Here is a 22,976-nt window from a genome sequence, read left to right as displayed (position 1 = left end):
TGGGTGGGGCTTATCCAGAATATTGACATAAAATGGGTACAGGGAAAATATTAGATTTGTTCCTTGCGAGCATTTCTTTACCCTGATAAGGATCGTGACCCCCAGAGGTCGTGGTGATCGTGGAAAGGGGGTCTAGAATCTTGATTCGGTTTGTGAATTATCATTAATACTGAAATTTCTCTACACACACACAGAACACGGTCCCCAGGTGTCGGTGGTTTATGGGACAGGGTAACTGTGTACCTAATAATCACTCTAAAGTGTGTGTAATAATAATAATATTTTAAAGTCACGTGATTATTAACCTGTAAAACGTGATTTATAAACCCCTCCCTCGCCGCTGAAACGTGTACATCAGCACCATGAAGAACGCGAGCTGTTCGGAGCTCATCGGTTTCTTTTTCTTTTAATCACTGAATTCAGGTCACATCCATCATCATGAAACAAGCAACAAACCAACAACAAAAGATTCAGAAAGGTGTGACATCAGACCAGGATACTTCAACACACCACTGAGCATCACACACACACACACACACACACACACACACACACACACACACACACACTCTCCAATCAACAACACTGATGAAGATGATGCTCAAAGTGATGTGTTTAAAAAAAAAAAAAAAAAGCATCCAGGTCACATGACACACGGCACAATAAGGAAACCTATACACAAAAGAGGAAAATATAAGAGGAAGAAGAATTGAATAGAAGAATGAGACTGAGCGTGTGTGTGTGTGTGTGTGTGGTGTAGGACGTCACACAGCTCGGCCACAGTCTTATTTGACCAGAGGTCTGGTTTTGTCGTCGTCTCCGCACTGGTGAGCTTTATACTTTTTTACCTCGGCCATGTACTTAGACCAGGCGTCTCCTTTACCCGTCTCAGCCTACACACACACACACACACACACACACACACAGAGAGAAAGAAAGAGAAAGTGTGTTAGGGCGCGTGTCAACCAAATATCCGAGCAAAACAGTGTTCAGGTATAACAATAGGACTTCTGATCAGAAGGTCATGGGTTCAAATCCCAGCACCACCAAGCTGACACTGTCAGGCCCTTGAGCAAGGCCCTTAACCGTAATATAAGAAAACGCTTAAAGACGGACGTTTTCGCCACACTCACCTCCGAGTCGAGTTTCTGCTTCTTGGCCACCACTCCAGTCTTGAGTGCCAACTTGGCGCCGCCTCTGCGCTTGCCCACCTGGGTTAGGGGGAGAAGACTGAAAGCGTTACACGGGCCGACCCCGGACAACGCCTGTCCTTCAGCCAGGCGCCATTCACCCGTCCCCTCAACACGCTTTCTCCCGTCTCAATAACACACCAGGCCTCACGGGTAAGCACGAGCCTGTGGAGCTCGAGCATCATCTCATACACAACAAGCTCTAATGTGGACCTGGACCAAAAGCTTTCTAACATCTCAAATCCCAAATCTCTACAACCAGATGTTTTAAACATCATCTAAGACTACTGGGTGTGAGGTGTGTGAGGTGGATGATTCCTGACACTAAGTATGACACCCTGCTCTGATCTGATCTGGAGTGTGTGTGTCAAAGTGAGACACACTGCTTATAAACCCCCTTACAAAGCTGGCCACGCTAACGGGCTTCTTGTCCTCAGTCGCCTGCCCGTTGCCCGCCTCGTCCTGCTCCTTTCTCCGCCGCTCCTCCTCCATCTTCTTCTTGAAGAGCTCCATGAAGCTGCCGTCGTTCGCGAAGGCGTTACCTCCACCTCCACCTCCACTTCCACCGGCGGCGGCGCTTCTGCTGCTCCCCCCTTTGGAGCCGCGGCCGGGGTTGGCTGGGGATGAAGGCCCGCTGCTCGACTCACTGCCACTGCTGCTGCCGGTACTACTGCTGCTGCTGCTGCTGCGGCTGCGGCTCTGGTTCTCTCTGCTCCTCCTTTTCTCCTCCATATTTTCACTCTTTCTTCAACTTCCGGTGATTATTCCTTCAATGTCTTTTCTTCAAAAACAAAAACCCACGAAGAAGAAAAAATAAAACGCTAAAAAACCGCTAAACAGGATCCGCTTTTTTCTCCTCACAACAAACACCGTCTCCTTCAACCTTTACAGCCGCCGAACTCCAACCAAAACACCACCAAACCGCGAATTCATCCGCGCAAAGGTTTTATTTCCAGACAACTTTGTTTTCGCTTCATTGTCGACTGGCCGCCATCTTGGATTCGGGTCGTTTTTCTTCTTCTACGTTTTTCTTTTTTTTTTTTTTTTTGGGTGTTTGTTCTAAAATTCAGACGCGCTTGGGCGCCACCTACAGGACGCGGAGGGGCACTGCTGGAAGTGGCGTCGGATCTTTCTACACTGTATTCATTTATCGATATACAGGTTCGATTTTTCGATCTTACAATGACGATATAGATACGATAAACGCGTCTCCCTGCCCTGTTGAGATGTCGTACTCTCACCAGAGTTCAGCTGCCTGTATTTTTGCCGTTTTAAAACCCAATTATCGCTCTCGTCTCTCTCCTTTTTATCAGCGTCGCTGGAAACTGAGACAGAGAACATCCACTGCTGTTTACACATGTAAAGTTTGTTAATTACGACAGTGGAAATTGCTCTGTTTTGCTATAATTATGTATGCCATGTCTTATTTTTATGTTACGATGGGGTCATCGGAACGCAACTCCATCGTCAGTAGATTTAGCAATTTGCATATATATATCGACCTCCTAATACCATCATAATTATGAAAAAAACAAACCAAACAAATCCGTTTCTTCTCCTCCGTCAGCCACTGTGGAATTATATATTTGAGCTTGTGCAGTTTGCTACAGATGCGGGTTGCGAGATTTGACTAGTGCACTCTCTGACCATCCTATCAAAGGACGTGAAAACGCCAACGTTACTGGCGTTTTTTCTCTTTTTCTGAGCTTCTCAATCGTCCTAAAGATGTCATAAAACAAAGCGGCGACACCCGGAAAAACTCCTTCCATAAACGTTCATGTAAAAATGCACTTTTCTCAGAGCTGCTGTGAAAACGAAGGATTACGGTTACAATTAGGTAAAACATTTTCTGGTAAATTTCCAGAAACTTTCTGTGGGAACTTCATCTGGGAAATTAGGGAAATATTCCAAGTTGGAAATTTTGGGGAAATTCATATAAACTGTATTATATGTAAACAAATATAAACATTTGTTTAGTCATTAGCTGACACATGCAAGCTAATGCTAATACTTTAATCGTGAATATAATTTTTTAAAAACATTTTTGTAATATTTGTCATTTACCTCAAAACTCGGCAAGATGGATATTTTTTTGACATTATTCTGTTTGACCGTTTTTATTACGAATATAAATAAATTAATATAAAAAGCTAAATTAAAACTTTCGGCGTGACGGGTTTATTCACGACATCCTTTTCTTTTCTGGGACGTACAAAAAGATTCATTTTAATCGCTAAATATTTGTTCTACTGATGCGCCGAGTCTCAAATCGGCACCAAAATCCGCCATGACGCGCACGTCCGGCGATTAAAACCGTCCCTGCGGAAACACGGCAAAAGTTACCTGTCCTGATGCGTTTGACAAAACCCACAGTGCATATAAGGGGGCGTGGCCTAAGTTCCCTGTTACAGACTCACCCACACGTTTGCAGGTTTCTTTATACTCATTAATTCCCATTGAAAATTTCCAATGTTGAAAATCCCAGAATTTTGCAATCCTACTTCCGGACCAACCGCTGTGAAGCATCACTGTTCTGGAACGTCCTGGAAATGTGCCTTCACACCGACACTGGAGGATCTAATGAAGAACAATAAACCACACATGCTTCACACAGGTTCTGTCCATCCATCAGAGTTTTATTGCATGAAGAGAAAAGGAAAAAAAGTAAACGCTGACATGAGTGTCCACGCACCGGAATCTCCCTCAAACACAAACACACACACACCTCTATACTAAAGTGTCCAGTGTACCAACAAAACATAACCCATTCATATAGTCTATAGTAGTGCTTCATTAACAGATGCCCCACACACACACACACACACACACCTAATGAACAGAAGGTAACGGGTCACTCGTGTTCTTTCGTTCAAGCGTTTTGTTTTTTTTTCTCCGGAGACAGAAAACATTATTTTAGTGTTAAATCTAAACAGCAGTGTTTATGTTCATTCACAGCTTTAAAACAATCAAATCAAATAAAAAGAATTCATCGTTTAAAAAAAAAAAAAAAATCGAACTTGGATGTCGAGTAGACGCTAAAATATGAAGCTCCGGTTACGGAGGAAATAAAATGTAGTGAGTTTTGAGTCATTGGTGCTTGAACACGATTAAAATTCCCTCCAAACTGAACATCAGTGGCAGAAGGAATCCGACTGGAGACTCTTTGGCCTTTTTCGTTACCCAGATTAATACGTACACGCTACTCGGGCAAAAGTATTGGGACACCGGACATTTCCAGCAATGTGTGGTTCTTCACTAAACTATTACCATAAAATTGAGAGGCACACGACGGTACGTGATCTTTGGATGTTCTAGCATGTGCACAAATCGAGCTCTATGAAGATCTGCTTCAAATGGGTTCAAAGTGTGTGGAAGATCTCTTGCTGTAAACCCTGCACCCTCCTCACCTACCTGACTTTACTAAACACCTACACACGTGTCTCTACAAATCTGCGTATAGTATATATTTATTTGTGAAATCGAGAAACTGATTACGGTCCACGTGACGAGGTCCGGCTATGCCCACGTCCTTCAGAGGAGCAGTGAGCACTCGAGGTTCAGAGACGTGTTCAAGATTCAAGAGAAAGTTAAAGCTCGGCATGTATTTAATCTACTCACGTGAAGGTGCTGAAAAAGACGTTTAAAAAAAAAAAAAGAGGAGAAATTATTAGTAATAATAATAATACTACTACTACAACTAGTCTCTACTCTCTATAAATACAAATACTATAAATAGAATAAAAACTAGACGAAAGACAAACAAAGAGTAAACAAGAGCAAACAAAATTAAAAGGACCAAGATCAATCACATCTCAAAGATCAAAGGGGAAAAAAAATCTAAAGTCAGACGCACTTTGTCGTCGTCCGACGCTGATCGACACACACATTTACGCTCAAAATAATTAGCGTTCTATGAATTCCCTGATACCTGACGATTCGGCGCGATTTTCGGAAAACGTTCGATCGCTCCGACACCGCCCGATCCGCTAAAAAAAAAAAAGAAAAGAAAAAAAAACGAGAGGAAAGACGACAGCGTTGATGCTTCCCTCGCTCCTGAGAGCGTCTTTAGGATGAGGTGGAGGAGCTCCGTCCGTCTCCTCACGTCTCGGGGACAAAATATAAAAAATATCAGACAGATGTGTTCCAGCAGCATGAAGAGTCTCAGTGAACCAGGAAGTGTTTTACAGCAGAGCAGCGAGAGGGAAGGCAGAAGAGTTACGCTGCTCTCACAGTGTGTGTGTGTGTGTGTGTGTGTGTGTGTGTGTGTGTGTGTGTGTGTGTGTTATCTGGGATGAAGGCGAGCTCCCAGGCATCTCCGCGCCTGTGTGAACTGCCTCTGCTGGGCGAGAAAGGACTGAGCCTGACCAGGAACGCCGGAGCGCTCGCTAGCCACCTTCTGATGCAGGGCCATTCCCTACACACACACACACACACACACACACACACACACACGAGAAATTATTAGTAATAATAACTACTACTAATAATTAATAAGCAGCAGCTGTCTGTCACGCTATAAACACAAAGACTAGACATATAATAAAAACGAGACGAAAGTCAAACAGAGTAAACAAGAAATAATTATAAATACCAAGATCAATCACATCTCAAAGATCAAAGGCGGAAAAATATTAAAAATATATTCCATCCCTTTACAGTTACATTCAGTTGGGGAATGTCAAAAAGCAAGGTACGGTAAGAAAAGAGAAGAAAAGAAAGGGGAAAAAAGGAAAAAAAGAAGAGAAAAGAAATAGAAAGAAAAGAAAAAAGAGAAAGGAAAAGAAGAGGAAAAAAGAAAGGAAAGAAAATAGAAAGAAAAGAAAAGAAAAAGAGAAAGGAAAAGAAAAAGAGAAAAGGAGAAGAAAAGGAAAAAGAGAAAGGAAAAGAAAAAGAGAAAGGAAAAGAAGAGAAAAGAAAGGCACCTTTACTTGTCACATGTACATTACAGCACAGTGAAATTCTTTCTTCTCATATCCCAGTGACGTTAGTGTCCACCGTGGAGCACAAAGGGTTAAGGGCCTCCCCCAAGGGCCCCGAGAGTGTCAGACTTACTTCTGATCAGTAACCTAGAGCTTTAACCACTGAACCTCCACAAACAAACATTTGCTTCCTGTACAGAATCGTAAATCCGTAGCCAAATCAGATGCCCATTCTAATACACGTGACCATCTTTGATTTTAGTGCAGGTAACCGTGGAAACGATGACGTGTACCGAGAACGAGGAATTGGATGGATTCATGAACAGCCAATCAGAGGGTCTTAATGAAAAGCTATTTTCTTACCATGTTGTACCAGGCGCTGATGATCAACTTCTCCTCCTGATCATGTCTGGACTGGCTCTTCACGAAATCATGCTACACACACACACACACACACACACACACACACAAACAAACAAAAGTGTGAATGCCTGTGTAATAAACACAAACAAAGTCAGACGTGTTGACGTGTTAAACCTGATAAACCTACTCACTTTTTGACTCGTAGTGCCGATCGGACCCAAGCTACAATTACTGCACCTGACCTGCGCACGTGTGTGTGTGTGTGTGTGTGTGTGTGTGTGTGTGTGTGTGTGTGTGTGTGTGTGTGTGTGGCATTTCAATACGATTTTATGAGGGTTATTCCGTTATGCAAATGCAAGCACGCTGTTAGACACCAGGGGGCACTCTTTACACACTTTTTTTTTTTTTTTAAGCCACAGGACCTTGTTTTGAAGTTAGATGTGTCCTGTTAAATCATAAGTATATGGACAGTGATCCTGTGTGTGTGATTAGAGTTCTTTTTGTTCAGGACATGCTGAGCCTCTTGAACGTCCAGCTTCAGGAGAATCTCCATGTTATATTCCAGTTACAGGAAGTGAGCATTAACCCAGAATGATGCAGCTCACCTCCAGGTGTTGGATTCTCCGGTCTCTCTCAGAGAGCTGGTTCTTCAACGCCTGGACCTCGGGAGCCACGGTGCTCGGTTTCTGCGCTGGATCCAGATTCTTTATCACCTACACACACAGTATAGTGATATACACATGAGTCGTTCCGTCCTTGCGGCTGAAATGAGCGCAAGATCTCCACAAAATCTGGAGGAATGTCCAACCCAGAAGATTCAAAAAAAAAAAAAAAAAAATATATATATATATATATATATATATATATATATATATATATATATATATATATATATATATATATATTTTTATGGCCAGGTGTCCGCAAACTTTTGGCCACCAAGTATGCGACTAAGGAAGACATAAAATGTGAGCAAAAACAAACTGGAAGACAGAGAACGTGTGTGAGAACGTGTGTGAGAACGTGTGTGAGAACGTGTGTGAGAACGTGTGAGAACGTGTGAGAACGTGTGAGAACCTGCGAGATCGCTCACCGTCCGAGCCTTTTCCATGTAGCGCTTGTATCTCTCCTCCATCTGTCTCATGTCCTCGTCCTTCTTCCTCAGGATGGTCTGCAGCTCGTCGATCTTCTTCGCCGCTGAGAGACACAGAAGTGAGATCGGTGTTTATTTCTCTGAGGTTTACGGATGTGACGTGAGCAAATAAAAAACGTGAGGTAGAAGGATGAAGGTTTTTACTGTTGCTGTCCACGCTGGGCTCCAGGTCATCGATCACTTCTCGCTTCTTCTGCAGATCGGAGTGGGCTTCGTGCAGCTTCTCTCTACACACACACACACACACACACACACACACACACACACACACACACACACACACACATTCAGAACCTGTAATCCTACACGTGGTCAGATTGTATGACCCCCCCCACCAGATACTCACAGATGCTCTTCTAGTTTCTTCTGCAGCAAGGATGACTAAAGTAGAGGAGAAAAAACATCAGAACATCACCGATTCTGTGTTTCGGCTGCAAAACTCATCACGTCATCTACGTCTACATCATCATCATCAATCTAACACTACACTATACACACAAAAGTATGACCATAAGATCGCTTTGTGCTTCTTTTGAAAATCCCATTCCACATTTAGTCTCCATCTGCTCTTATAAGAACCTCCAGTCTTCTGGGAAGATGTTCCACCAGATTTTCTGGAGGTTGGTCAGATTTCATTTAGCTACAAGTAAGTTGATGGAGGTGAGAAGGTGAAGGAGGCCTGGGGTGCAGTCAGCGTTCACATTCATCCCAATAGGGCTGGAGGCTCTATAGCAGGAGATCTTCGTCATGCTGGAACAGTTTTTTGGTCTCCTAGTTCAAGTAAAGGGAAACTTTCATGCTCCAACATCCACGTCGTCTAACAGTTTGGGGAAGAACTTTATAACGTTATTCCTGATCGGTGTAAATAACAATACCTGCAGGTTTCCACATGGGGAAACTCCTCTGGAGACTCCTTCCAAAATTACTGTTACTATGGAAACCATAACAAATCTTAATACATTTATATAATCCCTGTAATTCGGGCCTGGTACTGATCAACACCTTCTGACCAATCAGAATGGAGAACCCCAAAAAATAAACTATATTTAATGAAGCACAAAAGAGAAACATACAGTAGGACCTGCATGACGTAACGTCGTAGCTAGTAGACAGAGAGAGAAGGGGGCGGTACTTACGATGGCCTAGGAAGCAGACGATTGGTGGATTTGGGTGAGGGCCGGCAGGGAGAGACGGAGGCAAGCAGGGGGTTTAATTGGGAAAAACAATCACACACACAACGGCAAAGCAAACAAGGTGTTAGCATGAGGTGTTCGGGTTTTCATGTTACAATCGCTGAGAATGATCAAATCAACTTCCAGACCGAATCGGTACCCGAATCAACAAAATCAAACACACACAACTTTTCCTCTCGAGTGTAAATCAGTCGGACGACGTCATGGAATGGAGATTTACTGACTCATATCATTACAGTTATTACTGAATATATTCAGATTTAGTTCTGGAATCGAGTTCGGTACTATTTTACATGGAGTGATACGTTTGTTGTTTTCAATCCAGTATCCATCCCTCCTTCATCAGCCAGTACGATCCGACCCAGAAATCCACTATCCGGAATGTCGGCCTCTAGAAACTGATTTGGGTTCGGTGAGGAGGTTTTGGGTTTCCAGCAGGAGATCTTCCTCACTTCAAACTGACATAAATCAGATCGTCATGGCGGTGGCTTTGAGGCATTGATGTTAAACCTGTAGCTTCATAATCGCATCGTTTGTTAGCTACATGGACCAGGACGCCGCTAAAACACTCGTCGAGAGACGGGAGAGGAAAAATTGTGTACTTTTGATTGAATTAATCACCAAAGCAGAGTGTGTGTATTGTGTGTGTGTGTGTGTGTGTGTGTGTGTACATGTACATGCACATTAAGACGGTGTGTATAGAACTCACATCCTCAGATTTGTTGTCCTGGTCCTGTAGAGCTTTCTGTAGGTCCTCGACTTGAGAACGCAGATCAGCTATCTGCTGCTGACTCAACCTGAGACAGACAGACAGACAGACAGACAGACAGAGTGAGTACTTGGAACTGTTTATGAAAATATTAAATGTTCATCACCACCATGTGTGAAGGATCAAGAAGATCTACTGTATGTATCCGTAGCATAATTTCTTATTTATATACACAGTGGTGTGAAAGTGTTTAATTATACCACCTAATTATAATAAAAACCTTCATTTAAAAACTGCATGTTGTGTTCACTTGCGTTATCTTTTACTAATATTTAAATTAGTTTGACGATTCTGAAACATTAGTGTGACACATGCAAAAAAATAAATCAGAAACACTTTCACACCATAAAAAAAAAAAAAAGTAAAGATGAAAGCGTAAAATAAAGCGTCAAAAAGCCTGAAAAGTGAAACGTCCCAGGCAGAAACGTACTCGAGGGAAAGTGAAGACGTTTGTTGTTTTTTTTTGTATAGACTGGAACTGATGAGGAACCGTAGCCGATGATAAACCCCCCCCCCCGTTGCTTTAAAGTGAAATAAAAATGCGTAGGAGCCGGTTTGTTTGAAGTGTACGTTCTGTGTACAGTAACTGGTCGAGATGAAAGAAAAGACTTTCAAGATTTGTAACCAAGACTTCTGACGGTGTACTAAGTTTATAAAAAAAAAAAAAAAGGTCTTTCTTGGAAATGTAGTTTAAGTACGTGTCAGGGACAGTCATGCAATGTGAAGAATATTGACTATATGGACACTCAGCAGTAATTCCTATATATATATATATATATATATATATATATATATATATATATATATATATATGTGGTTGTCCCCCAAACAATCTCTATATCACAACTGTATAAACCAGGGGTCCCCACACTTTATTCTGTGTTTATGTTTTTCCCTTTCATTAATGGAGTCATTAATGGGTCGTTCTGTAAAAGATAATTACCAGTATAATTGTGCTAGAATCGTTTATTATTCTCTTCTGCACCTTAAAGCAGGAGCTATAGAGCCTATTAAAAGAGCATTATTACTATCAGAATGACTTTTTTTCAGATTCATTACTATTCAAATCAAACCATTTACATACTTATGCATATGTATATAATTTGTGGGTGAATCTGAAATAATTAGCTTACGTTAATAACTAGAGTTCGAGCGATTGATTTAACAGATACTGATTGCCGACAACCGATTAATCAACCCAGTTTAAAAAAATGGAAACTGAATTAAAAAATAAATGTAAAATAAATAAATTTAAATATTATATACATTAATTAATATAATTATTAGGGCTGTCGATCGATTTAAATATTTAAGATTAATCGCAACTTTATCTCACGTCTGGTAAAATTCTAGGAAGAGAAAAAGTATGGAGAAGGAAAGTAAGGGCTCATGATCCAAAGTATACTACATCATTTGTGCTTCCTTTTTCACAGATTCAATCATTGTTTTATTTTATATTTAAATTTCATTGCAAGTTGTATTCTGTATATAACTGAGTGTGTGTGTGTGTGATTTAAGATTGTATTTGTCACACACACAGTTATATACAGAATACAACTTGCAGTGAAATTTAAATATAAAATAAAACACACACACACACACACACACACACACACACACACACACACATCTGTATTACCCAAATAGGGTCTAACAAATGTAATTATTTAAATTTTCTATTAATGTATTTAAATCAATTAAATTATTCAAATTTATGTTAATTTAACCCGACGACTCAATTTAAATCAATATAATAATTTGTATACATTTAATTTTGTGTAAAATACGACAGAATGTTATTTTATTTATTATTAACCCCAGCAGGCATTTTCTTAAAAAAATGTTGTAAAAATGTAAAACGTTTATAAACTGTTAATGATGTTAATGATCTTAAAAACCCTGAACTTTGTGCACTGTTACAGTACAGTATATACGTGAAGCTGATCCTGCAATAAATCTCTCTTCTACACTTCCCGCAAGTAATAATTCAGTTCTGATCAAAAGACCGGCGTGTGGGTTTCCGACTCTCGATATTCTGTTCAAAGGATCTACCGCGTGGCTTTTTTTTTTTTTTACGCCCCGATGCTCTGATCGAGCGGGTTCCTTTTAATGGAAAGTGCATCAGTAGCCGCGTCACTCTGAACCCCATGCAGAGTGTGGGCACAAAATAATTGTGATGCAATCTGCTTCACACATCAGCCCACACTGTCGCTCTGAAGATGGGAAATGATGCGTGCACCAAAACACACACACACACACACACACACACACACACACACCATTTTCGGAAACTGACCTAAATGCTGATGCAATCCATGCCCTCAGCCAAAAAAAACAAAACAAAACAACAACAAAAAAACCCTGACACATCAGGATGAGAGAGAGAGAGAACCTGTTCTGGGTCTCGAGTGCGTTCTGGCTGCGTTGCACCTCCTCGAGTTGACCCTGCGCCTCACCGAGCCTCAGTCTGTACGTCTTCTCCTGAACGCACAGCATCTTGTTTTCGTTCTGAAGACGCACCACCGTCTCCCTGAAACAGACACCAGAAACCACGATAAGACGTCTCGCGGCCCGATTAAACCCTGATGCATCGTAACAACACCGTGTGCAACTTGTGTGACATTTTACACGCTGGAAAAGTCATTTCTTTCGTTACAGTAGCGATAAACGTGCAGTAATGAGTAAATCTAACCGTGGCCAAAAGTATTGGGACACCCGACTTTTACAGCCGTGTTCACGTCTTTTTCAAACTGTTACCACAAATTGTTCCAGTGTGACCCGAATCTCACACGAAAACCCCCACATCATCTACAGAAACGTGTCTCCTGAAGAGTGAAGGTTATTATAACAGTAAACGGAGACTTCATGTGGAATGAGATGTTCACAAAGAAGCTTATGGTCAGGTGTCCACAAACTTTAGGTTATACAGTGTATATCAATGAGGCATGCTAAAGGTAAATAAGTTGAACACACATAAGGAAGTGTGTGTGAGATAGAGAAAGAGAGAGAGAGAGAGGTGTGTGTGTGTGTGTGTGTGTGTGTGGGAGAGAGAGTGTGTTTACTTGAACTCAGTGGGCATGATCTCAGATGCCAGGTTGCCCACTGTGTCACCGTCAGAACCCACCAAAGAACCTGCGAGCATCAAAAGACAAACTCAACACTGCAGTCATGTCGGTGCAACATGGTATTAACCCTGTCTGCTCTCCCGTCTCTCTGTGCTCCACCGTCTGTCTGTGCTCCACCGTCTGTCTGCTCCCCTGTCCTGTCTGCTCCCCTGTCCTGTCTGCACTGATTTGATTTTATCCACTTTTCTTTTTCTAATTCATTTAAACTCAACTAACCTGCCTGATTGAGGCACTTCTGCTGGACTTGAACACAGCGGAGCTCCTCGTTTGTCTCTCTCAGGGTGTCCCGCTCAGTGATCAACCTCTACACACACACACACACACACACACACACACACACACACACACACACACACAAGCAGGTAACAATATGCACAGATGTTTATTTTTAATATTAGTATTCCATCCACAGTTGGTACTGTACCTCTTTCTCTTTCAGCAGAGCCTCATATTTGTCGTTAAGGTTCTTGTACTCAAACTGCCATCTCTCAGCCTTCATGGCCTCTGACGAGTGTTTGGAGTGAAGCTCGTGCACCTGCTCAAGCAAAAACGATACCAAAGCCGAAGGTCATGAAGCAAGAAGAAACGCTGTTTTCCTCGGTGTGCGTGATGCACGAGGACGGTGCATGATATGAGAGAGTGTGTTCGTGTGTGTGTGTGTGTGTGTGTGTGTGTACCTGTCTCTTGTAGGAGTCCAGTTGTGTGCGCCCTGCATTGGCCCTGCGTAGCTCCTCCTCCAGCTCGCAGGTCCGCTGCATGTACACGGTGTTCTTCTCCTCCAGCAGACGCACCTGTCTGCGCAGGTCTCCCAAATCCTCCAGTTTACGCTTGTACGTCTCTACCAGCGCCTCCAGACGGCTGACGCGATCTGAGGAGTGTCTGAGGGGCAATGGAGCATAGAGAGCATTCAGTTCACTACAACTTCAATCAAGTTCAATAAAATCGTTAAAAAAACTATATAAACTGTAATCTGTACCTAAGGATGTCCATCTCATCTTTTAGAGCCTGAGCCTCCTGGGCGAGGCTGGTCAGCTCCTCATTCCGATGCAGCAGGTCGGCCACGTCTCTCTCCAGAACTCCATTCCGTATACGAAGGTCATCACGGTTGGTCTCTAGTCTACACACACACACACACACACACACACACACACACAGATATAATTTGCAATCTGTTCTGTGGGCCTCAGTGTGGAGCTGTACATCTCAGTCTGTCTCTATGGGCCTCAGTGTGGAGCTGCACATCTCAGTCTGTCTCTATAGGCCTCAGTGTGGAGCTGCACATTTCAGTCTGTCTCTATGGGTCTCAGTGTGGAGCTGCACATTTCAGTCTGTCTCTATGGGTCTCAGTGTGGAGCTGCACATTTCAGTCTGTCTCTATGGGCCTCAGTGTGGAGCTGCACATCTCAGTCTGTCTCTATGGGCCTCAATGTGGAGCTGCACATCTCAGACTGTGTCTATGGGCCTCAGTGTGGAGCTGCACATCTCAGACTGTGTCTATGGGCCTCAGTGTGGAGCTGCACATCTCAGACTGTGTCTATGGGCCTCAGTGTGGAGCTGCACATCTCAGACTGTGTCTATGGGCCTCAGTGTGGAGCTGCACATGACAGTCTGTGGGCCTCAGTGTGGAGCTGTACATCTCAGTCTGTCTTTATGGGCTTAAATGTGAAACTGCATATCACACTTGGTGTTAGTGGGCCTCGAGCCTGACCTGTAGTTTTCCTCCTGCAGCTGCTCGATCTGGCTCTGGAGCAGGAGCAGCTTTTTCCCTGTGATGGCAGTAGAGGCGTCTTGAGGTTCACAGTGACTCGCTTTCTCCTTAATTGACTGGAGCTCGCTCTGCAGCGAGGTCTTCTCCTCCATCAGCACAGACAGCTTTAACACACGGAGTCAAATTACAGTAAATAAAACATCAGATGTCCTGAAATCACATTATTAAAATGTTCGAGATCTTTTCCTCTCATGCTCGCTGTAAAAAAAGGGGCTTTTATGCAAGTACATGCAGGATTAGTGCGGTCTTTGAGGTTTCCATGCTTTAGATGTTAGAGAGAAAACACAGATGTGGAGGCATGCTAGATAAAGCTGAAACCTGTCTGGAGGTGAATGGAGAGCTGTTACTCAGAGAGTGCGTGTGGTTTTTTAATAACCGCAAGAGATACTCACATCTCACCTAGCGAACATTGCGGCTCCGTAATGAATCCAACTCTTCCCTATAACAAGCTTTACATGGACAATTACAAGGACTTCAGCGCCGGAATTTTACCAGTAACAATTTTTCTTGTTCATATTACGGGGGTTTGGTGTTGCCGGGGTAACCTGACATTTTACGCTTTGAAACCAAGATGTTTAATCTCTCGTGTAATATAGAGTACAAAGCAGAGATCTCGGCTCCTGAAACACTCGCTCACACACTTCTAGTGTTACAGAAATCCTTCAGGAGAATGCCAGGGAGACAAAACCAGTTAGACAGGCTGATGTGTGGACATAAATCACATGACACTTCTCTCACACTCACACACACACCCTATAATTTAAAGCTTTAGCCTAAAATAATAGCTACAGATGATCATTTGCTTGTCCAACTTTCTACAATAATCTATTTTACTGTAGTCTTCACGTCTACCATACTTGGTATTGGACATGGTGTCTCAGTTGGACTTTTGGGGGAGAAGGTTGTGAGTTCAAATCCAATCTACACCAAGGATTTCATTACTGGGCCCCTGGGCAAGGCCCTTAAACAGAGGTCTGCAAATTATTTCCATGAGGGCCACATCATTTTTCCTTTCTTTCAGCCCAAGTGACTTTTGATTATCGTGGAGCTTTTATGATAATAAATTTAAATTAAAATATATATTTCGTCTCCTTATGTTAGATTCGTTTATTATTTTGTTCTTTGTTTTAAATGTTTTTGGTATTCATTGCTATAGAAATCAAAACTAAGCATATTCATTGATAAATATAATTATATTACTAATAAATGTTTTCTCCGTGCAGCACGCAGTCTCATGTGCAACAACAAACAGCACGTGCTGTCTGTGAGTCGCCTCTAGAGGCCGCTGTTGTAATGACAGTGGACCGGAAAAACTATCTGTATGGATTTTGCAGATAGCAAAAAAAATTCAAATTTTGTTTGAATCCCAATCTTTATTATTAAATACAGATATTATACGATAAACATTTAAAATCAAATTTTCTAAATATGTCTCTGGCATTGTCGTTCTAAATGTGGGGGCGGGACTGGGGACCCCTGCCCTAAACCCCCAATTGCTTAGTCGTATAAATGAGACGCTTTGACTAAGAGCATCTATACCAATCTAATTTGATTTAATGAAGCTCATCTCAAACAACTAAAACATACACACACACCTGCTGCTGGAGCTCTCTGCAGCGCTGAGATGCGTCGTCCTTCTCATCCAGCTCCTCGCTCAGGAAATAATACTTCCTCGACTACAAAAAAACAAACAAAAAAAAAAGCGATAGAGTGTCAGTAAAGTAATGCAAAGCAAAGTCTAGATGTTTATGCACCTCTCATCTCGTTTCTGAAAGATGCGAATTTAAATTCCAGGATGTAATAATTAAAAACGGTGACGATGCGCTCTGATTGGGCGAGGTGTACTCTTTCAATTACTAACCAATCACAGGAGACTGTGAGCTTGAGTATGTGAAAGAGGGCAAATAGTGCCTTCCTCAGAAGTGTGAGCAGCAACCGAAAGTGGTTTGTTCAGTCATAAACTGTTACAAATAAGTACATAAATCAAAATCTTCTCTGAAATGATAAAGAAATTCAAGTCAGTTCACCATGCTACGTTAGCCTTTAGCTCTGTGACGTGTGCTAACTTGCTAGCGCTAGTTTTAATTGGAGGACTTTCGAACGAGCGACGTACTCACCTGATAATCAAATTCTCCGTATGTGTCTGTGCTTCCTGATTCCACAGGCTCTTTGGTAAGCAGCTTGAGAACATTCAACCACACACACACACACACACACACACACACACACACACACACACACACACACACACACACACACACACACACACACACACACGTATATATATAAAAAACAACCCTTGATAAGGCAGATGGTTTCCACCATCACATCAGTCGCATGCTCAAGATCTCTGAGGTAAATAATAAGTGACTCATTAGAGGTTCATCCTGCAGGTTCGCTGCTCTGAAGCATGTGAGAAACCTGAATGGAGTTCCAAACATCTAAACTGCACGAGAGCAGCTTAAAAAAAATGATGTATTTGCTCTTATCATAAGCTTCTCTATTCTGGGAAGATGTTCCACTAGCTTTTGTGGAGATACGTGAGAGATTTCATTCATCTACAAGGGTGTTAGTAAAGACAGGTGCTGATGTAGGTGAGGTGAGAAGGTCAATAGGTGTTGTACAGGGTTGGCGCTCTATAGCAGGAGATCCTCCACACACTTCCAACCCATGGAAAGTGGATCTTCATGGAGCTGGTTTTGTGCAGGGCTGGAACAGGTTTGGGTCTCCTAGTTTAAAGGGATGTTCTCTACAATTGTGTGCCTCCAAATTTGTAGAAGAACCACATGTGGGTGGGGAAAGTCAGGTGTCCCATCACTTTTGAAAGTTCCAGGATCAGTCATACATACTTTAAATACATATCTTTTTTTAGAGTAGATAAAATAAAATCATTTATACAGAACTTTGGATAAAAAGATATAATGGCTGAACAATGATGTTGTACCTCTTGGATGGCGGTCATGACGACGTGCTGGACCGACTCCTCGAGCGTCATGATCTGCTGAATGTGTTCTGCAGAAAGACACATCAGTGCAGAATGAACACCCTGAAGCGGTTTCTACACAAGTCAGTTGTAGGAAATGAATGTGGCGTGTGAGAACGTGTGAGAACGTGTGCTCCTGGAGAACGCTGATGGAAAGGTGGATACTGTACCTTGCTTTTTCTCGCAGCTGACGGCGCAGCCTAAAACCAACTGCACCAGCCGACCCAACTCAAACACGTCCCCCGTCTCCCCGATCAGAGAAACGTCTGGAACATGTTCATCCGCTACCTGCTGCCCCAGCACCTGAGAAAGAGAGGGAAAGAGGAAAGTAAAGAGAGACAGGAAGGAGAGAGAAAATACAGAAAGAGTGATAGGAGGGAGAGAAAGAGAGAGAGAGAGAGAGAGAAATGAGAGAAAGACAGACAGTAAAGCAAGAGAGACGGGAGAGAAAGAGACAGGAAAAAGAGACAGGCAGGAGAGAAAGAGATACAGGAGAGAGAGAGAGAAACAGAAGAGAGAGAGACAGGAGAGAAAGGGAGACAGGAAAGAGAGAGAGAGAGAGAGAGAGAGAGAGAGAGAGAGACAGAAGGAGAGCGACAGGAGAGAAAGGGAGACAGGAGAGAGAGAGAGAGAGGAAGGAGACGTTAGAGAAAGAAAGATAAAAGGGAGAGAGAGAGAGAGAGAGAGAGAGAGAGAGAGAGAGAGAGAGAGAGAAAGAGAGTTTAGGAAAGAGAGATAGAAGGAGACAGACAGACAGGAGAGAAAGGAGAAAGACAGACAGTAAAGCAAGAGAGACGGGAGAGAAAGAGAGAGAGAGACATAAGACAAAGTCATAAGAGAAAGAGACAGAAAAAAGAGACACAGGAGAGAGAGAGAGAGAGAGAGAGAGAGAGAGAGAGAGAGAGAGAGAGAGAGAGGAAGGAGACGTTAGAGAAAGAAAGATAAAAGGGAGAGAGAGAGAGAGAGAGAGAGAGAGAGAAACAGGAGAATGAATTGAAAATGTTAAATTAAATAAATTCAGTGGACTTTATGAGGATTGTAGAGCAGAAGAATGAGCTGACTGAGATCCAGGTTCTAGATGGACTTGTTCAGAGAAAGATCATGAAGCTCATGGAGCCGTCACTGAGCGTAAACATTTCACCAGACTGCTGAATCATAACAGAAAATCTGCACATCGCTCGCTCTACTCACATCATGGTAATATTCCAGCATGCTCTGGAGAATCTTCTTGAGGTTGCTGACCTGAAAAATGACATTTACAAGAACGTTACATTGATGTGTACACACACACACACACACACACACACACACACACGACTTCAACAAAAGTATTGAGACCCCTGATTTTTACAGCCATTTGTGTTGTTTTTTTTTTTTCTCACATGGATTGGAAGTGTGTGAAAGATCTCCTGCTATGAAGAATATCCACAAAATATCTAGTGCAACATCTGGCCAGGAGTGTGGAGCTTATTCTAACAGAGACTAAATGTGGAACGAGATGTTGAGAAAGAAGCACAAACCAATCAAGCGCCCACAAACGTTTGTCCATATAGTGTACAATAAACAATAACACACTGATTCACGCTTTCACACGTTTCCTGTTCAGTCGCTGTTTAGAGAAGGAGAGAACTGGAGTTATAAAGACCTTGATCCTCCAGTTGTCTCCGGTTTCCTCCTTTATCCTCCCCAGCCACGCCTCATTAAACCAGGACGGGTCTCTGGAAACGTGGAGAGAGGACGTTTGAGTGAACGTGAACACGGCAAACTTACGATATTCTTTTAAGCCTTTCATGCACAAATTATATAAAAAATTAAATAAATAATAATAAAAAAATTTAATAAATCATTAATTAATCTAAAAAAAATAAACATTAAATGGTTCTTTAAAAATATTTTTAAACATCACACATTAAATTATATAAAAACAGAATACGTGGAAACACGTGTATTAAAGGAAAATAAAAAAAAAATTATAAAAATTTTTTTTTAATTAATTAATCATTAATTAATCTAAAATAAAAACATTAAATGGTTCTTTAAAAATTTAAATATTCTTTTTAAACGTCACACATTAAATTAAATAAAAAAACAGGATACATGGAAACACGTGTATTAAAAGAAAATATAAAAAATTATAAAAAATAAATAAAAAAAATTAAATAAATCTAATTAATCTTAAAAAAAAAACATTAAATGTTTTTTAAATTAAAGTATTCTTTTGTAAACTTCACACATTAAATTTAATATAAAAACAAGATACGTGGAAACACGTATTAAAAGAAAATAAATAAATAAAAAATTATTTAAAAAAAAAGAATAAAAAAAAAAAATAAATAATTAAGCTAAATAAAACATTAAATGGTTCTTAAATGAAAAATGAAAGTATTCTTTTTAAATGTCACAAATTAAATATTAAAAAAATTATAAATATGAAAACACGTTTAAAAAATAAAAAATTAATAAAAAATTATAATTATATATATATATATATATAATTTTCAGTTCACACACACACACACACACACACACACACACACACACACACACACACACACACACACACACACGTTTACATTTTGTGCAGCACGTGAGCGATGGCCACTCCGCTGGTGAGGTCCTGTTTACTCGTACATGACGGCACCTGAAACGTCCGCAGCTGTGAGATGGGAAAAAACACACAAAAATGCCAAATGTGTTAACACAAATCAGCCGTGTTTCTCATCTAGATGTTTTAAAACACAGCTGATGAAGACCTTTCAAAAGGCCACCTGATGCCAGTAGAGTTCTCAGCCACACACTTTGTGATCTTATTTTTCATGGACATTCACGGAGCTCATCAGTGTACAGCTGTGTAAATCGCATCTCGCCACACGTCTGTATTAATGCTCAATAAAATGAACCAGACTTTACCAGTGTGTGTGGTAGAACATGACAAGAACAAGCCTACCAACTCGCCATAGCTTTGGTGTGATGCGTCAGGTTCCTGGAGATGCCTGAAAGTGGCCTTTGCTCAATTATGCAACAGGTTTGTTTTTTTCTGTCTTAACATGAGACTTTGGACGCATTCGATCCTGTGGAAGGTTTTAATCTTTAAAGCAGTCTCGTTCACGATTTAAACATCTCCACGTTCCTCAAAACCAAACGGACAGTCACGATGGAGCTTTTATAAAGAGTTTAGTGATTAAAGTATAACTGTGGTGAGGAAAATCTCACCGAGGAAGAAACCTTGAGAGGAACCAGCCTCAAAAGGAGAACCCATCCTCATCACAGAATGTATTTGTACAGAATTGCAGATCTGATCATGCAACCTGTGGTCCTGAATGTAGAAGATTGTTGATGTACGTCTGACGTACGCCGATGCGGAGACGAGTCATCCGAGGTGTTTCTAGGGGCATGCGAGATTTAACTGCGGAAAAACGTCACGGAAAAGGCGAAACTTTCAAAAACGTCAAAACAGTTTGGCAACTCGTGCATGATGATCGTCGGCGCACAATCCACGATCTGAAATTCCGCCCCCTACCGTCGGAGCGCGGTATTGCTGTTCAATTAATTTTTTTTCATTGGGACTTTAAATATTCCAAACTATTATCATGTTGCTTGTTTTTATGCCTTTTTTTAATACACAAATAAAATTAAATCATTATTAATATTAATATTTTTTATTATGATTAGTCACGTGCACACGAAAACCGGAAGTGCCCAGTTTTTGCACCTGTTACACTGCAGGAATGACGCTTGCATACTTCTAAAGCACTTTTTGATCCACTGGAACACACAATAAAGTCCACAAACCTTTTAAATATAACGTTTAAACCGGAAACTAATTAAATAAAGTCCTAAAAAAAAAGGTATATACACGGAGAAACTCTGTTTGTTGAAGGTGTGCTAGCATGCTAGTCAGAGGCGGTGAGTCAGGAGGACAGGGCTCGTGGAGTTGGACCTGAGACAGGGGTGGGTTGGATCGGCGTGGACGTGGTCACTCACCCAGCTGAGTAAGGAGTCACACAGCTCGGCCTTGTCCACGCTCATGCTGGCGGAGAGAGAAGCGGACGGAGCTCCAGCAGGAACTCACTCACACACTCAAACTGTTGCTGAGTGACGCTCCGCGATGACCTCATCAGCGTTACTGCGCATGCGCTGACCACGCATGCGCCTTCGTATAAGGAACAAAGTTGTGTTGACGTTCTGGTGATGAGGGTGAGGATGAAGATGAGTTCCCTTTGGAGTCTCTCAAGGTTTCTTCCTCATTTTCTTCTCAGGAGGATTTTCTTTGGATATTCAGTTATTTATAACTATAAGTTTTTCCATGATGTGCAATCAAAAACTCCCTGATGTGGACAAAGAAACCATGAGAGGAACCAGACTCAAACCCATCCTCATCCTCAGCACCTGATCTCCTTTCATTACATTTCCAAAATCGTTTTCAATTCGTATAGTAAAAAAAAGCAACTTGAAATGTATACGTTTGGTGCCCATAATTCTGTTCCTTCTAAGTTTATCCCTAATAAACAAGAGATATGGCAAGAAAACCTCCTGAGATGGTGTGAGGAAGGAGCCTTGATAGGATCTGGTGACTGTTCAGCGTTTAAATGCAGAACCGTTCATGCAAACTGTGGTCCTGAGCCCATTGTAGCAGACTAGATGTTAATCACACTCCAAATCCATCCTCAACGTTCTTGAGTTGCTCAATAACTTCATGGGACTGATGTGGAACCATGTTTAGAGTGGTCTCCATTAAAAGAGAAAAGAAGATCTGCTTCATATTTTGTTTCATGTCTTTTTTTTATGTTTTCGAATGATGTCATAACGTTCACTCATCGTTCAGACATCATGGACATCATCATCATCGTCGTCATCACCATGGTGATTTCATCATCAGCATCGTTATCGTTGTCGTCACGATTGTGGGCATCTTTGCTTTCTGTGGCATCATCATCATCATCATCATCATCATCATTATCATCATTATTTGTGTTGTTTTCATCGTTGTCGTCCTCTTCATCGTCTTTATTGTTACTATCATCGTTGTCAATGTATTTGTTTTCCATGCCATCATCATCATCATCCTCATCAACTTATCATCAACATATTCTAAAATATCATTCAAAAAATGTGTGTTTAAAATAATACTTGAGTTGCCTGGAAACCATACACATGTAAATAAACAACACTTTTCATCATGACCGCTAGATGTCACTGTTTCACAAAATATTCCCCCTGACATCGATTGTCCAGACTTCAAACTGCAGTGTGTCTCAAAACCACACCAGATCAGAAAATAAGCTGATGTTTGAGTGAGGAACAATGATTAAACACAAACATACCAGTCAAGCACGTCTAACACAATAAACTTCATTTAAAAACAAAACACAACCAAAAAAAACAGAGAGCATGATTATACACTGTGTACATGGTCAAGCTCATCTCACAGCTCCATCAGCAGCATCTACACACACATCTGTACTCTCTCAGTACCTTCCCATCATCTAGGAACATCTTCTCCTTCAAGCACT

General features: G+C 41.5%; 2 protein-coding genes across 3 annotated transcripts; both read right to left on the bottom strand.

Moving 5' to 3' along the window:
• Positions 1 to 390: 390 nt before the first annotated feature.
• trir (telomerase RNA component interacting RNase) lies at positions 391 to 2,225 on the bottom strand. The gene is made up of 3 exons (XM_046843788.1): positions 1,593 to 2,225; positions 1,134 to 1,211; positions 391 to 893 (listed from the first exon to the last, which is right to left on the bottom strand). The coding sequence occupies exons 1-3, from the start codon at positions 1,920 to 1,922 to the stop codon at positions 786 to 788; spliced, it is 516 nt and encodes a 171-aa protein (XP_046699744.1). The 5' UTR covers positions 1,923 to 2,225; the 3' UTR covers positions 391 to 785.
• A 1,580-nt stretch (positions 2,226 to 3,805) lies between these two features.
• On the bottom strand, positions 3,806 to 21,604 carry hook2 (hook microtubule-tethering protein 2). Of its 2 annotated transcripts, XM_046843783.1 has the most exons (23): positions 21,448 to 21,604; positions 20,037 to 20,119; positions 19,109 to 19,181; positions 18,655 to 18,705; positions 17,634 to 17,766; positions 17,425 to 17,492; positions 16,598 to 16,660; positions 16,076 to 16,156; positions 14,421 to 14,584; positions 13,689 to 13,829; positions 13,390 to 13,591; positions 13,137 to 13,247; positions 12,929 to 13,016; positions 12,650 to 12,719; positions 11,980 to 12,117; positions 9,528 to 9,615; positions 8,762 to 8,767; positions 7,972 to 8,006; positions 7,770 to 7,852; positions 7,566 to 7,669; positions 7,078 to 7,185; positions 6,473 to 6,544; positions 3,806 to 5,604 (listed from the first exon to the last, which is right to left on the bottom strand). In XM_046843783.1, the coding sequence occupies exons 1-23, from the start codon at positions 21,490 to 21,492 to the stop codon at positions 5,473 to 5,475; spliced, it is 2,139 nt and encodes a 712-aa protein (XP_046699739.1). In that variant the 5' UTR covers positions 21,493 to 21,604; the 3' UTR covers positions 3,806 to 5,472. The 2 variants fall into 2 exon arrangements, with proteins under 2 accessions (XP_046699739.1, XP_046699740.1); XM_046843784.1 differs by lacking the exon at positions 8,762 to 8,767.
• Between the last annotated feature and the right edge of the window lie 1,372 nt (positions 21,605 to 22,976).

Source organism: Silurus meridionalis, chromosome 29 (genome assembly GCF_014805685.1).
Source record: "Silurus meridionalis isolate SWU-2019-XX chromosome 29, ASM1480568v1, whole genome shotgun sequence".
Taxonomy (NCBI): domain Eukaryota; kingdom Metazoa; phylum Chordata; class Actinopteri; order Siluriformes; family Siluridae; genus Silurus; species Silurus meridionalis.
Note: the sequence above shows the minus strand (reverse complement) of the source record. Positions and strands in the feature narration are given on the sequence as shown.